General features: G+C 35.6%; 1 protein-coding gene across 9 annotated transcripts in view; it reads left to right on the plus strand.

Moving 5' to 3' along the window:
• Positions 1–16,732, plus strand: part of LOC101724434 (ATP-binding cassette sub-family A member 6) — a 60,502-nt gene that overhangs the window by 40,941 nt on the left and 2,829 nt on the right. For 6 of the 9 annotated variants that reach the window (XM_021248594.2, XM_021248598.2, XM_013067629.3 and 3 more), the window contains 13 exons: positions 742–915; positions 1,181–1,294; positions 5,910–6,029; positions 7,582–7,659; positions 8,953–9,044; positions 9,703–9,823; positions 10,408–10,525; positions 11,788–11,879; positions 12,685–12,863; positions 13,357–13,432; positions 13,508–13,602; positions 15,364–15,483; positions 15,670–15,810. In XM_021248594.2, the coding sequence (XP_021104253.2) occupies positions 742–915; positions 1,181–1,294; positions 5,910–6,029; positions 7,582–7,659; positions 8,953–9,044; positions 9,703–9,823; positions 10,408–10,525; positions 11,788–11,879; positions 12,685–12,863; positions 13,357–13,432; positions 13,508–13,602; positions 15,364–15,483; positions 15,670–15,810 (1,520 nt within the window). The remainder of the gene's footprint in view (positions 1–741; positions 916–1,180; positions 1,295–5,909; positions 6,030–7,581; positions 7,660–8,952; positions 9,045–9,702; positions 9,824–10,407; positions 10,526–11,787; positions 11,880–12,684; positions 12,864–13,356; positions 13,433–13,507; positions 13,603–15,363; positions 15,484–15,669; positions 15,811–16,732) is intronic. The other 3 variants (XM_021248595.2, XM_021248597.2, XM_021248596.2) reach the window with 3 other exon arrangements.

Genomic DNA, 16,732 nt, shown 5'->3' on the forward strand with positions numbered 1-16,732 from the left:
TTCTTTTATTTTGGTCTTTATTTATAATTTGGATTTCTCATATAAAAAACTATGCAATATTTAAGTTGATGTATCTGATTTATTTCACTTAACATTATGGTCTTAAGGTGCATCCATTTTCCTACTAACAAGTCAGAAAATTTACTTTTAAAAATGGAAAAATACTTTTCACTTCAAAGTTACAGAAACAGTCAGATAATTGCTCAACTCAAAGGAAAATATAAATTTTTACTATATTATTTCCTAAGTACAAGGAGGAAATCATTAAGGTTGAAATTGGAGACCACATATAAGACTTGGATTAGCTTTGCACTCTGGATATTGCAATTTCATGATGAACTTGTGTTTGGTTATGCCCATTATCCAGTCACAACAGATTTAGATAAGTCCGCTTTCAACATCCTGAGCCAATAACTCTCTGAGAAGATGTATAGACAAAAGAAAAATTTACATGTTCTTCAGGTCACAAAACAACATTTGTTTTGAAGGAACTTTATGCACTGATCAATATTATGTGTCTTCTATTCATTATTCATTAAAGTGGTATTGTGAATAAAAACTACCAAATAAAAATATACATTTTTAAAAATAGAACTGGATCTGTAGAGTGCAGGTTCCTAAAAAAATATTATTAGAATATTGAAATATTAGATTATACTTATCTTGAAAATTCTCCCAGTGTGTTTGTTTTTGGGCTTGCATTTTAATTGAATCTGTGTATACCCTGTGTTTTCTCATCAGAAGAAGTCTAAGTCCCAGCTATGGATTTCAGGCCTCCACCCTTCTGCTTACTGGTTTGGGCTGGCGGTGGTGGATGTTAACCTCTTCAGTTTAATTCTCCTCTTGATGTATTTAATTGTTCTCCTGACAAGAACAACAGAAATTTATATTGGAATTCGAACCATATTTGCTATGGTAAGTAACACATTACATAGACCAAAATTTATTTTGGTGTAAATCTCCAAATATCTTTATATTTTTAAACAATATATTTATTGGTATATTTTAGATATACATAATGATAACAATAATAATACCTTTTAACAGTACTATTTTATATCATCAATATAATTTCATTTGCAAAAAGCCCATGCAAAGGCCATGTACAATAAAATTTTAAAATATTTCCCTCAAATAGTATTTCATTCTTTGACTATGATATTATTTATATTATCTTCAGGTTGCTACTTCTCTTGGTTATGCAGTTTCTCTCACCTTCTTGACATATGTAATATCATTTATTTTTCGCAAAAGGAAGAAAAATAGTGGCCTCTGGTCATTTTGCTTCTACATTGTAAGTATATTCACACCCACACACAATGGATAGCTATTTTTAAACTTTCAAAGTAACGTTGAATATAGTTACATCTACTCTGAGCAATGAGAAAAATAATACAAGTTGTATCAGAAAACTCAAAAAGCTCCAAATTCAAAAATTTGAGATGATACTATAAGTAGAAAATTCCACACCTAACCTCATGTGATGGGCTGCAGTCAAAATGCAGGATGTACAACACAACTTACTCAGCATTCTCAAGGAAGCACTTCAGATTATTTAGACATATATAAAACGTATATGAGACATAAACGCATTTTGTATTTAGATTTGTTTCTCATCCCAAAGTATCTCATTACATATATGCAAACATTCTAAAATCCAGACATATCTGAAATCCAAAACATTTCTGGCCACAAACATTTTTGATAAGGGATATTCAAACCCTTATTTTAAAATCACATTTTAAAAAAAATCAGGAAATGTAATTCATGTTACCAAGTCAGTGACATTCCTGAATAATTCCAGCACAACTCTTTGAACAGAATTCATGGAAAACTTCATGGAAGAATTGAAGTTTAAAATAGACTGTTGAACCAGACATAGTGGTGCAACCCAATCCAAGCACTCAAGAGGCTGAGGGCGGAGGATCTCTGTGGCCAGGCTGGGCTACATAGTGAGTTCAAGGCTAGTGTGCAGTGTAAAGGGAGATCTTGTCTAAAACAAGAATGTACTGTTGAGTTTATGGATCCTTTAGAATGTAAGGCTTCCTGGTAACACTGGAATGAAAATTGGCTTTGTAAGAGTTGAAAGTGCAATCCTTTTCTGTAGTCCTCTAAAAAGTGTCTTAGCCTATGCTGCTAGAGTTTCAGATATCAAAGATGTTTTATAACTGTGTCAGAGAACGCAGTAGTAAATATATATGAAAGCAAAGAGTACGTCCAAAATTATGGAACACTTTGCTAGAAACATTTACTGAAACACTGGAGACCCGGAGTTCCCTGGGCTCTGTATTTTGGTCTGCCTTTAAGCTGTTATCCTCAAGTTGTGGTTGAATGTCTATCTAGAAAACATTTCTTAACTTTTGGCATAAGAGTTCTGAAACCACAGGAGAAACACAACCCAAGACCATCTGTAAGAAAATACATTTTCCATCACACCACTTCTATAGGAAAATTAGCCTTAGATACTTCTGCCAGGCACATAGCCATTGTTCCTTCTTATTAGACAATACTATGATTTGACTTCTCGGGGCTGCATTTCTATGTATTCAACAAATGGTGTCTATAGCTATCTCTTTTATTGTCATCAACACACTGAAGCTCAAGTACAGAAGTTGCGGAAAGAACTACAGCATTACCTCTCTTGGAAGACTGCTTTGAGGCTAACCTTGTGGATTCTGTACACCAAAGGTTTTGTTCAGTCAGTAGACTTACTGCCATTGTCCACTAACATCAGAGTTACTGGATATGCTGAAGAGATGTCATTAAGGACACTCTTACTGGTACTCGTAGTTTCCTTTCAGCCAACATTCTTGTATACGTCTATCAAAAGTGAACAAAGAATTCATGTCTGTTGTTTGCGTTTTCATTAGTTTCAACTCTGAATGAAATCTTTCTTGGCACTGATAGTCAAGCAATATCAGGGCTATTGGCTAATGTGGCTGTTGACAATTGTGTTACTCACCAGCCTTCATAATGCTGGAGATGCCCCATTCAGTGCCGTTTTAGATGCACATTCAGCTATTCTTCTTCAATCCTAAGTAACTGGGAGTATAGATTTATGGTTCCTTTTTATTTATGGCTTTTCTCTCCTTGTATTGACTTTCATTACCCAGAAATTATGTCAGATTGGGACAAATGTAGTCTAGATAAACATAGTTTTGCTATGTGTCAAGTGAAAACTCAGCCCTAGTTTACCTTATGCTCACAACTTATCCCAGTGTGTATAGAACTGGCAACCTCTCAGATGAGAGTGTGTTCAGCAGTGATAGAACCATGACACAGCCCTCTTTTAGCTTCCATTGGAGAAGTTTAGCAGGGATGATTTCCTTGTAGATGAAGGATCTATAGTGATACTTTGGGTTGGAAAACTGTGCACAGAATTTTCTCAACCAAGTGTTGTGCTTGGCACAGTATAAATCTGTGCATTGATTCCACAGAATATGACATACCTTCTAGATATTGATACACAGAATCCTGTAGAACAATGACTTTCATCTCTCAGAGCATAGAAATCATTTTCCTTTTTTGGAATAAAGAGTAGGAATCATGTAAAAGGATTTTTTAAATTTATATATTAATTGGTACATTTTAGATATACAGTATATTTACATTTATCATTGGGTGTTTGTACCTGAACATGATGTATCTTAGTTCTTATTTTTCCCCCATAGGTAATGGGGGAAAAGGATTATTTTTTCAAATCACAGAAGAAAACAGATCAGAATCAGCATCATCATATTGTGAATGCCTCTTGGATATACAGCACCAAGGGAAAAAAAATGAACAAAAGTAAAAATTTGGCTACTATTTCCAACAAAAGTCATGATAATACAGAACCCCTTCCTTATTCGGTTAATGAACTAATGTGAGGAGGAAGATGTTCTTCCTATGATTTGAATAAACTATAGCAAATAAGGATCAGCAGAAAATCTACCATGACTTTCTGAAACACTGTATTTTTATAATCAAAACGTATCTACATATGATTGGATGTCCTTTTTCCTTTGCTGCCAGTTATGTTTCAGATTGAAATAAGACTTCAAATAAGACTAGAAATGTTCTAGAGGCAAGCTGTAAAAATAAAGAATTTTGTAGAAGAAACAGTTCTTTGTTTAGAATGTGAAAACAAAATTATACCACAGTTTTACAGTGAAATATATTTATATCTCTGATTATAGTTACGTCATTACTGTGGCTTTGAAAAGGTAATTCATCTCTTTATTTTACTGTCTTATATGGAACTTAAAGCACTTAAGAAATCTATCTGGTCATTTTAGCTTTCGTCTTAATCTCCAGTATTTTTATCTAGTAGGAATTTTTATGTCACATTAGTAGTTGGCCAATATTTTCTCCACTTTGTATGGTACTCTTCATTTTTTTTATTGTTTCCTTTGCTGTGCAGACATTTCTTAGTTTAATATAATCCCATTTGCCTATTTTTGCTTTGGGAGTCATATCCAAAAAGACAAAGGTTTAATATCCAGAATATGTAAAGAACTGGAAAAACTTTTTTAAAAAAAGACAAGTAATCCAAATAAAATGGACAAATGATCTAAATAAGAAGTACAAGTGCATAAAATGTATATGTTTTCAATGCTCAATATCATTAGCTAGTAGCAAATGCAAGTCAATACAATTACATCATCTCACTCCAGTTAGAATGGCTATTTTATCAAAAAATAACAAATGCTAGCAAGGATGAAGAGTTAAAGGAACTCGTCATGCACTGTTGATGGGAATGTAATACAACCATAACAGAGTGTGGTACAGAGGTTCCCCCAAAAACTAAAAAGTGATCTACTGTATGATCCAGCTATTTCACTTTTGGATATATTTTCAAAGGAAAGAAAGTCAGCACAATAAATCCTGCATTCCCATATTTATTACAACACTATTCACAATAGCTAAAAATATTGAATCAATTTAAATGCCCATCAAAAGATGAATGTATACAGAAAATGTGATATATATATACATATATATATGTGTGTGTGTGTATATATATATATATATATATATATATATATATATATATATACCCAAAAGAATATTATTCAACCATAAGAAGAATAAAATCCTGTCATTTACAGCAAACTGGAAGGAACTTTAGGAAATTATGTTTAGCAAAATAAGGCAGACCCAGAGATACAAACATCACATATTCTCTTTTATATATGAAAGCTAAAAAAATTGATCTGGGGCCAGGGATTTAGCTCAGTGGTTTCACCGCCTGCTGCACAATTGCAAGGACCTGAATTCGATCCCCGGTACCAAAAAAAAAAAAAAAAAAAAAGGTCTGAATGAAGAATAGTGACTATGAGAGGTCAAGAAGGACAAGGAGGGATGGAATATAAAATATGATTGGCTACTGGTACTAAAACACAGAAAAAAAATTTTCTTGTGTTCCATAGCACAGTGTGATGGCTATAGTTTACTACAACCTTTCCTAATTTTGTGAAGATCTAGAACAGAGAAGTTCAAAAGCTCTGACATAAATGATCAAGAGAGAGAAATGTTTATTGCTGCCTTGTGTATGTGTTAAAATATTATACTGGCTGGGAGTGTAGCTCAGCATGCATGAAACCCTGGGTTTAATACTCAGCATGAAGGGGAAATGAGAAGGAGAGGTCAAAGTCACAACAAACACATTAATTTGTACAACTAATACATGTTAAAAAAATTTTTTTAAAGAATTTTCTGTTGAAAAGCTGAAGATCATGAACATTTATATTAACAAAAGCCTTCCTCCCCTTTTCTTTCTAAAAGGGGAAATTGTGATGGCCATAAAGATACATCTGCATGTGGGAAAATTGTGATATGCATGATAAGAATACCTACATCTTAAATGTTTTCTCACTTATGAATGAGCTGAGTATGTCTAATGCAAAATATTTGGACTTGCCTCGTAGGTCTTGACCATCATGTTCAACTTCTTGATATTTGAATACTTCCACTTAAGTATAATAATTTCTAGCATGGTACTTGTTCCTTTATCTACCCTGGGTGCATTCCAAATCTTTTTGGGAGAGGTAAGATTAAAAACTGTGTCATTTATTTTGAGTATGTAACCTATTGAAGTGTTTCACCCAGACCTATGGAGATAGACAGTGATGGCAACTAAAGTGATAATTTCTTTGTGATGATTAAAATGTTCTAAATTTCAATTGTGATGGTGATTTCACAGCTCTATATACTTACAACACATCCTAAATTGTACCTTTTAAGTGGTAAATTTTATGGAATTAAAATTGTACCTCTTATAGCTGTTAAAAAACTTTGCCTTATGCACTCTGCAAAATATAGTTACTGTTAAATGCTACTCAAATCTAATAGCAAATCGACAGAGCTTTCTAGTTCAGACAGTATTCATTATCCACTGTGAGGGTAAACTCATGTACAATGCCATTCACTTGTTCAAAAACATGCATCGAACACTGTGCTGTGTTAGGCAATGTAATAGTAATTAGGGTTACCTGAAGCTAACACAGTACTTCCTTTCATAGAATTTCATAGTATGAGACAAAGATCAACCTCAAGTACACTGATACAATGAGCTTACAGATTACAAAGAAGCAGAGTGTATTTGCACACACTTGTAATCCCAACCCTCTTGGAGGCTGAGGCAGGAAGATCACAAGTTCCAGTTCAGCCTGGCCAATTTAGAGCCTAAGGCAGACCCTGTCTCAAAATTTTTTTAAAAGGTTTTTTTTTTTTTTTTAAGGGCTAGGGATGTAGCTTAGCAGGAGGCTCTGGATTTCCCCAGTATTGGAAGAGAAAAAAACCACAAGAAACAAAGAGCAAAACCTAAGGTTACAGTGGAGGGCAAAAAGGACAGAGTGCCAGGGGAGAACATACAACGTGCAGTCATTGCACTCCAGAGAGCCAGAGTTCTGGGAAAGTGATGTGTAAATACATTCCTGAAAGATGAGTAAGAGTGAGTTAGTGGCAGAGTGAGAGAGGAGGAAAGCATGCTCTGCAGAGGCGGAGCAAAGGCAGAAAGACCTTGAAACATTGACGCAGCAGAGCATGGCTTAAGCGGAGAGAACAGCTCAGTCAAGAAAACACCCTGAAATGGTCTTAAGAAAGTAAGAGGGGCTACATTAATTGTGTTCTTGGAGAACTGGGAAAATCTGTCTGTAAAAATATTTTTCCATTGGCCGAGCAATGACTGGCATTCTTGATTATAAACATCCCTTTGGTGAGAACACTTTCCCTCTAAAATGTAAGGAGACTTGCACAGGTTGTGAACAGGCTTGTGTGGAACACGGGATGAATACTTTAGCTCACAGAAGTTTTTCCAAATGACAGCACCTCTCTCTGCTATGCTTTCATCAAAGGCTTTGGTTTGAAAACAAAACACTTTTGTAAAATGAAAGAAAGGAACAGATATAGGTTACTTGCTCATTGAGAAATAGTAAGAATTGAGTGGGAGGCTTCCCTTCTTTGTACAGAATTTGTCACCAGCACACACAAAGCAATTGAGCTTAACCAGGGAAATAGTTCAGATGGGAAATTTGATATTATTATATGTATATCATAAAGCAAATTAATTTTCATTTAGCCTTTTTTTGGTCTTTTCAGAGAATCCAAGAGCACTTCAGAGAATTTAATGAACTAAATTTTGACCTGAGTGGAGTTGATCTTCTAGTATGTCTAATAGTAAGAGGACTTTCTATCTTACTACATATTCTTTTGGATGGCTATCATTTATGATAATGATTTTATCTTTCTTGTTTAAGGTGTACCAACTCTGAAAGTGCTTTAAATATGACATCAGACATGTTTTTAAACCCTAGAAACACTTTTTATAAGTAGAAATAGAATGTGTAAGTCCAGAATTCAATATAAAATTAATTGTACTTTGTTTATTCTGTTTACTACCTCCCTCTGAATTTAAGAGAGCTTTTAAAAATGCAGATAAGCTGGGCATGGTGGCATATGCCACCTGTAATTCTCGCATTTGGGAGGCTGAGGGAGGAGGATCATCATGAGTTCAAGGTTAGCCTGAGCTACACGGAGAATTCAAGGCCAGATTGAACTACATCATGAGACCCTGTTTCAAAAAAGAAAAAACAAAAACAAAATGCAGAATAAAGGAAATCATTTGAATTATGGATAAAAAGGCAAGAGTTAAATAAGAAAGGTATTTGTATACTTAGGCTGAAGAAAACTATCTTTAAATACTATTGTCAGTACTTTTTCTAGACCTAAAAGTAAAATGAGAAGTCTCTAACATCATAAAGTTCATATCCTGATGGAAGTAGATAGAAAATAAACTAAATTAATAATACATACTGGGTTAGATGGGTGATCGGAGGGCTTGGAGAAGAACAGTTCAGGAAGAGGTGGCAGTAATTACTCTGGTATGTTCCAGGCTCATCCTTGAGGCTAGTGTGATATTCACAGAGTTAGAAAGAGGAAGAGTAAAAGAAGGGATGGTTACAGAAATAGTGGGCAATGTGGGTTTGGGGAAAGGGGCTACACAGTGTGTTCTGGGCCACTTTAAGGACTTTGATGCTACTCTGAGCCATGGGGGAGCCACTGGAGGGTTTTATGGAGAGTGACTGATCAGACTTCTATTTTGAAAGAGCAGCTCTGGTTACTGAGATGAAGATACATTTGTAGGGCAAGAGGAGCAGAGGAAGACCAGGTAGGAATGTGTTACAATAATCCAGGTAAGAAATAATGATCTGGACTTGGGTGGAGTTACACAGTATAATGAGGAGTAGTTGAGCCTTAGGTAAATTTGAAAATGGAACAGATAACATGGGTTATGAGCAAAAGACAGGAGACAGGTTTAGCTAAGTGGATTGGGACTGTATAGCTAGATTTGATCCTCAACTCATAAGAATTTATTATTTTTACCTGAAGACAAAACATCACCAATTTTCCTCAAATGTTTAAGTTATATTTGTGAATTTATATCTAAATTAAACTTTTTCTTTTTCCTAGCCTTACTTTCAGGCTTTGCTATTCATTTTTGTTCTAAGATGCATGGAACTAAAATATGGAAAGAAAGTAATACAAAAGGATCCTTTTTTCAGGTTGGGATAAATTTAATTTCATATTTAATATCATATTTGAATACTCCTAGGTGGTAGCTGTACAGTCAGCTTGTTACTATGGATTTATTTTTAAAATGTAATCAGTATAATCATCTGGGAAATTTCTGGCTTAGTGAAAAAATTAGGACTGTTAAGGACAGTTTTTCTATTAAGCAGCTGAACAAGAAGTTTCTCAGAAATTGTAATGAGTACAAAAATATGCCATTGTTTCATCCAAGATAGTATGCATCTCTAAATAGAAGATATGGAACGGAGTTGATTTACCAACTTAGTTCAGAGTGTTTAGCAAGTAGAAGGACTCTGGAAAAAGTTCACAGTAAAAGATGCTGAAACAAATACCTAGTGTGATTAAGATGACCTCAGAGTGATAAAAGGAAACGAGAAACTTTGATTTTCAAGAGGAAGGACAGTATTTGCTGCTAAATTTGAAAGAGTCAAAGATGCTTGCTTGAATAATGGCAGCAACACCAAGAAAGCCGTTCTGGTTAGTGAGACGGGAGTTCTCAGCAAAAAACAGAAGCACCATGGACAGAATCACGGTCTATTGAAAGAAAGGACAATGGTTAAATCTCAGGAATACTGACACTTAAAAGATTTCTGACAACTAGAAAGCCAGTTTAATTCATTTTCTCCACAGAATTTCTCCCCAAAGTCGAAATGCTCAACCAAATCCAGAAGAACCTGGAGATGAACATGAAGATGTTCAAGCAGAAAGAATAAGAACATCAACTGCTCTGACCACTTCAAACTTAGATGAGGTAGAAAAGCAAGTGATAAAACAGATACGACTGGAAATATCCAAGAATTGTCCAGAATAGAGTTTGACATTCTCATTTTCGTTTTGAAAGCTTGGAGTTTGTTGCATTTTTAATCCTTAAGTAGGCAGACATTTTTTTTTTTGAGTGCCCTGGGAGCTAAGAGAACACAAAACATAATGTTTTCATTCTACTTTTGACAAAATGAGGCTTCATAATTAGTGCTATAACTTAAAATGTAAGACTTCGTGATATAAAGGATGAAAGATTTGTTATAGCATGCTAAATAGAGATTAAGATTTTTAAAGGATTATTCATTTATTTGATTCAGATGTTATGATGTTTCCATGAGCTTCGACATGAACCAGATTCCATGAAACTATGCAGTTTTATCAGTCTATTTAGAAACAAGAGACTTTTCTGTGCTAATGAATGCACATGATATTTGTAACATACAGCATGGATTACCCCCAACTCAGAGTATGGTTTGTTTTATGACACAGGTCACGAAAGGTTCCAGTAGGGAGAACATAGGAACATAAAGTCTTAGAAACTTACGAAGAAAATCATACTGTCATTTCTTCTAGAAACCAACCATAATTGCCAGCTGTCTACACAAAGAATATGCAGGCCAGAAGAAAAACTGCTTTGCAAAGAGGAAGAAGAAAATAGCAGCAAGAAATATCTCTTTCTGTGTTAAGAAAGGTTTGGAGTGATCACTTTTTAAATTCATCATTATATTTAGAAATATTCAATGAAAATCTGTGTTATAGGCAACATTTTACTTGCTGAAGCTTTCATCCACTCAATCATCTAACATATTTTTTCAGGTGTCAGGGACTGTTGTAGGGTCTGGAAACACAATTGTGAAGGAAATAAGCAAACTTCTCTTCCCTCATGGATTTTATATGCAAGGAGGGGATCGATAAATAAAAATAACTGATCAAGAAAAATGTCAAGTATTAAATAAGTTTTGTGTGGAACACTGAAATATGTGAAATGATGTGAGTGGTTAGAATCAGGGAAGGCCTCATTTGAACAGTGACATTTCAGCCAAGATCTGTATGATATTAAAGTGCTAATTATGCGTAACATTAAAAGATAAGAGCACCCATGTAGAAGAAACACTAAGGACAGGGACTCAGGCATAGCAGCATATTTGGGATGGTTGCATCTCATACAGAGAGGCCTCTGGATGCATCTATAAATGGAAGAGATGAAGTCAATGAAGTGGAGGGGGCTACATTAGAAATAGCTTTTATTTTCTAGTACTGAGTACTGAATCCAGAGCATTTGCAGTCAGCTACATACCAAGCTCTTTTTATTTTGAGACAGGGTCTTACTAAGTTTCTAAATTGCCTAGACTAATCTCAGACTTGCAGTTCTCCTGCCTTAACCTCCTAGAGTACTGAGATTACAGGCATGCACCACTATGCCCAGCTAGGAACAGCATTTTAAAACAGCAAAACATTTGTGTTTATGCCAAGTTAGTGTAATGCCTTTGGAGAGTTTTTGGCAGGTTTGTGTCATCTTCTAATTTATATTTTGAAAAGATTACATACTGACTGCTGCTTGTTCATAAATTTGGGTAGGGAGCATCAGTTCACATGAAAGGTCATGGTAGTTTAGGCCCAGGTAGTTGAATTTTAGTTCCTAGTTTTAGGAATCATTTACCTATATACGCTGTACTTCAACCATCTACTATAGAAAACAGCTGGGGCACATTTTTAACTGCAACAAGAAATTTGGAGCAAAGAGACAGCTGACATCACATTCGTAGGCTTTCTGCTAGTATTTGATATAATTACAAGAATTAATGTTTTCATGACATGGGTTATATATGTTATAAATTTTAAAATGTCACTAACTGAGAGGTACAGAGATCTCAAAAGATTTCAGTGAAGAAAAAAGTTAATGTAAGTCAGTATTTCACTTCCAATATTGATAATCTGATTCTTCTCTTTCAGGTGAAATTTTTGGATTGCTAGGCCCCAGTGGTGCTGGTAAAAGTTCCTCTATTAAGATGATAGCTGGAATCACAAAGCCAACAGCTGGAGAGGTAGTGAAAAACAAAGAAATGATTTGTCGTCTAAAAATAGAAGTTTCATTATAAATATAGACTATATAAAACTATACTCTCATCTTTAGTTAAAATTATTTTTTTCTTTTATTACTTTTTTCCCATTAAGTTTAGCAGTACATTTTAGGTATACAGTACAGTTACATTCATCATTGGGAGCTTGTACCTTTACATGATGTATCTTGGTTCTTATTTATTCCCCATTCCCCTCCCCTCCCTTCACCCCCTCCACCCTTCCCTATTTACAAAGACTTTATTTCAATTTTTTCCTTTTCTCGTATTTTTTCTTTTCCCTTCTTTCCTTTCCCCTAGGCCTTCCACTTCCCCTACTCCTTTAGACCTTTTTTTTCTATTTCACAATATCAATTATACATTTTGATCCTTATTTACACTTTTAGTTTTTCATACCAGAGAAATTATTCAGTATTTACACATGTGTGTCCTATTTATTTCACTTAAGAGTATGGCCTTCTTTTATTACTTTTGCTGGGCATTTAAAAGTTTGTAAGGGGAATTGAATGTGACCAGGAGCCAAGGATCTTTTCCTCATACAGCTTCTCAGGAACCACCTGAGCTGATTAGGTCTCTCTTTTCCCTTATATGTAAGACTATAACTTTATGTTAGTAGATTCCATTGTGTCTTCTCATAAATATGAAACAATTTCTATGAGATTTCCTTGATTCTCCAACACCTTAGGCTTTAAAAGTTATATGTCAGTGTTCTTGATCAGTTTACCTTTGGAGAAAAGGCTACCTTGTTTCTAAAGCCATTGTACTTTTGTAGGTGGAACTGAAAGGATTCAGTTCGGTTTGGGGTGACCAGGGAGAGGACATGATCAAGTTCCTGGGATACTGTCCTCAGGAGAACGTGATGTGGCCTAGGCTGACGATGAAAGAACATCTGGAGGTGTATGCTGCGGTGAAAGGGCTGAGGAAAGGCGACACTGCCATTACCATTTCACGGTAGAGAAAAGATCTGTGATTCCTTTGTGTCAAGGCAGGGGTGCTGTACCACTGATAATAAACTCACTAATAAAGAATGCTTAGAAGAAAGGCATTTTCACCTTTACAGAGTGTTGATAGAGGATGGGGAACAAGACCTGATTTCCTGCATTCTGAATGAGGAAGCTTAAGAAAAAGTGACTGCATAAAATAATTGACAAGGAATAAGCAAGTAAATAATCACAAGCAACCACCATTTCAGTTTTCTAATAAAAAGTTGGGAATAGAATAACCATCCATTTTCAGTTTTTTATTCAGAATTCTAATTTTTCTTAAAAAGATTTTATGAGGTGAAAAATACATCATGCTCCAAATCTGTTTTTTTTCTTTTTATTGTGATTTGGAGCTTTGAGGATAATACTATCAAGCTTCCCTTTTCAGTGTTGCAAGTCTGTGTGCCAGAGTTTTCCAAAAATCTTTTGTTGACCCGATATTCTCATCCTGTTTCTATCAGATTAGTGAATGCTTTCAAATTGCATGAACATCTGAATGTTCCAGTGAGGAAGTTAGCAGCAGGAACTACCAGAAAGGTATGTATGGATTCTGATTCTACTCTGAGGGCTGACATGGTATAGAAGCAAACAGTGGGTTTCTGTGCCTTGCAGCTGTGTTTTGTGCTGAGCATCCTGGGAGATTCACCTATCCTGCTTCTGGATGAACCATCTACAGGCATAGATCCAACAGGGCAACATCAGATGTGGTGAGCATTATCATAATTCACAGAGCCAGAGTACAAACATTATATAAAGATTGATTTATAAATCAATCTTGGAAAATTAACCTTCAAACTTACTAGTTCCTGCGTGATCCAATGGAGATTGTGTTAGTCAGCTTCTATAGTTTAGATCTTAAATGACCCTCAAAGGTTCATGTATTGAAGGCTTAGTTTCCAGCCTCTGGTGCTATTGAGAGTCATTGGAATCTTTAGAAGGTGGGATATAGTGTAAGGAAGGTAGGTCTTTGGAGGCATGCCCTTGTAAGAGATGAGGGACCCTGGCCCCTCTTCTTGCATCCTGGCTACTGGGAAGGGAGCAGTTTTGCTCCACCACGCCCTCTCTCTCACCGTGTTCTGCCTTTTCATAGGCCAAACCACAGCAGTCAACTGGCCATGGACTGAAACTATGAGCCAAAACAAACCTTTCTTTTAAATCAATTCTCTCAGGTATTTTGTCACAGTGGCAGAAAACTGATATATTAGTAGTCACATCAGCTGCCACTGTATTTTTCCACTTGAGATAATTAATTTGAAAAGAGAAAAGGTTTATTTTGGCTCACAGTTTTAGAGGTCCAGTTCTGATCAGTTGGCTTCATTACAATGGCCCATGATATCATGGTGGGAGCACATAGCAGAGCAAAACTGGTTAACTCATGAGCCAGGGAACAAAGAAAAGAGGCACTGAGGCCTCATAATACCTTTAAGGGCATGCCACACGACCAAAAGACCTCTCACTAAAGGATTCTACCATTCCACCATCTCTTAATAGCATGACTCAAGGGAACCAGCCTTTATTATAGAGGCCTGTAGGGGACATTCAAGATCCAAAATATAGCAGAGACAATTCATATTATTAACGGCCGGGGATTTAGCTCAGTGGTTCTGCTGCTTGCCTTGCAAGCACAAGGTTCTGAGCTTGATCCCTGGTACCAAAAAAAAAATTCATATTATTAGGAAAACAAATATTTAACAAATAGATGATCTAATCAGCACCATAGTCCTATAGTATTTAGGCCTAAAAAAAAATCTAAGTATTTTGTTGGAGTTTAAAGCATTTTAACTTGGAATGTGTTTAATTTTACCTTTTAATTATTGAAATATCTATAACTTTTCTTTTTCTTCTTCTGGTCCTTTTTCTAGAGACTGTAAACTCACTGACATAATTTTCCATTTCTTTTCCCTCTTTTGTTTAACTTGTGATGTTTGACTATCCAATTTTACAGTTTTTTTCTTCCTACTTTCTTATCTATGAATTCCTCTTTGTACTAACAAAACTTCCAATTCAGTTTCATATTTGCGACTCTCCAATGTTTTTTCCAAGTTTTAAAAAACCTTGTGCTTTGGGATTTTATGCAAATGTAGGAAAAGTCCTTTATAATCTATTAGAACAATTAGACCACTACTAAGTTTCAACAGTAATCAATAGAAGGTCAACCTTCTTTCATCTAGACCCATACCCACTTCGTTTCCTTATCCTCCCATTGTTTCAAAGGAGATGTGAGGCAGCATATCTATCCTTTTATCTATTAATATTTCAATTAGCATCTCAAAAGACAAGACAACTTTTTAAAACCATAATTACAATACTACTCACACATCTAAAAGTATTAAAACTTTTCTTTATATTATCAAAAAGCTAGTCAGTATTCATATTTCCCTAGCATTTTTTAATTAGACTCTTAATACTATTGGTTATTGTTCTGTACTTTCTTGTTTAAATACTGTTAATTTCTTGGCTCACTTCAGGCAAGCAATTCAGAGGTCTGTTGAAAACACAGAGCGGGCTGTCCTCCTGACCACCCACCACCTGGCTGAGGCTGAGGTTCTGTGTGACCGAGTGGCCATCATGGTGTCTGGAAGGCTGAGGTGAGCATCTCTCCAAAGCCTACTCTTGACCCCGGATCAAAATTCCCCATGGAAAGGGCAAAAATCACCATCTAGAACCTTAACTTTTGGCTTTTTCACTGACATTCTTTCTACTGCATTTGAAATTAATACAATAAAAAATTAAAGGCAGTGTTTTTTCCAATATATTTTCCTTCCTGTCCATAGATGCATTGGCTCCATCCAAGATCTGAAAAGAATACTTGGCAAAGATTACATTCTAGAACTAAAAGTAAAGGAACTTTCTCAAGTGCCTTTGGTTCACACCAAGATTCTGAAGTTTTTCCCACAGGCTGCACAGCAGGAAAGGTGAAAAGAGCTTTCTTGGCTATGGAGAAACATGGCGGATTTACCCTCTCAGTGTTTACTTTACTCTCTGTGAGAATTCATGACGATTTGGCTTTATAATAATAGATCAGAATCTCAAAAACTGATGTATTGAGTTTTTCAGGTTGTAAGAGATTTGGTAGCAACTCAGGAAGCTGTGACCCGTCCATCTCTATAGGAAACAGCAATCAAGATAGAGTCTCCCTTTAATAAAATGTTCATACTCCAAAATGGAGAATGTAAAGGAGAGAGCAGGGTAGGAGGGATGTACATTTGTATATATATGCTTGTGTATGTCTGTACGTTAATGGGGGAAAAGGCAAGGAGGTGGAACAGGAGCTGAATTTAAAATTTCTTAGAACAAACACATATAAAAAGGCATAAAGCTACTCTTTGCATTTTAGCACAGTGTAAATATAATGAATTATATATGGTATTAAATGCTAGGACATGTAATTCCATCCTTTTTCTTAGACCTTCCATGTCATAAATCATAGAAGTGAATTTGATATATGTGGGAAGATCATGAATGGTAAGGTGTGAAGAGCAGGGGCTGATGTGAAGAAAGGAAGTCCTGGAGGTCTGGTTGGGCTTGGGGCCATCAGGACTCTTGTTTGGGAATGAGCTAAGAGGAGGACATGAGGTTATACAGCTGAAAGTAGCACATGGAAGCAAATGTCCCAAGTCAATGCTGGCTGTCCTTTAGAGGTCAGGGAGGTCTTTGAGTCCTCCCTCTACAGCTGTGCCCCCCACCCCAATCACATAGTTCTCTTTACAAGTGACTTTTCAGATGACAAGGCTGAAGTTTCATTTCAGGTTAGTTCCTGACCAACAAGTAAACAGTTTGCGTAAACTGAGAAAAAAAAAATATATATATATAATTATGCTGGATCATTATTAGATC

This window comes from Heterocephalus glaber, unplaced genomic scaffold (genome assembly GCF_053883595.1).
Source record: "Heterocephalus glaber isolate CG9 unplaced genomic scaffold, H.glaber_assembly_v1.0 deba00000937, whole genome shotgun sequence".
Lineage (NCBI taxonomy): Eukaryota > Metazoa > Chordata > Mammalia > Rodentia > Bathyergidae > Heterocephalus > Heterocephalus glaber.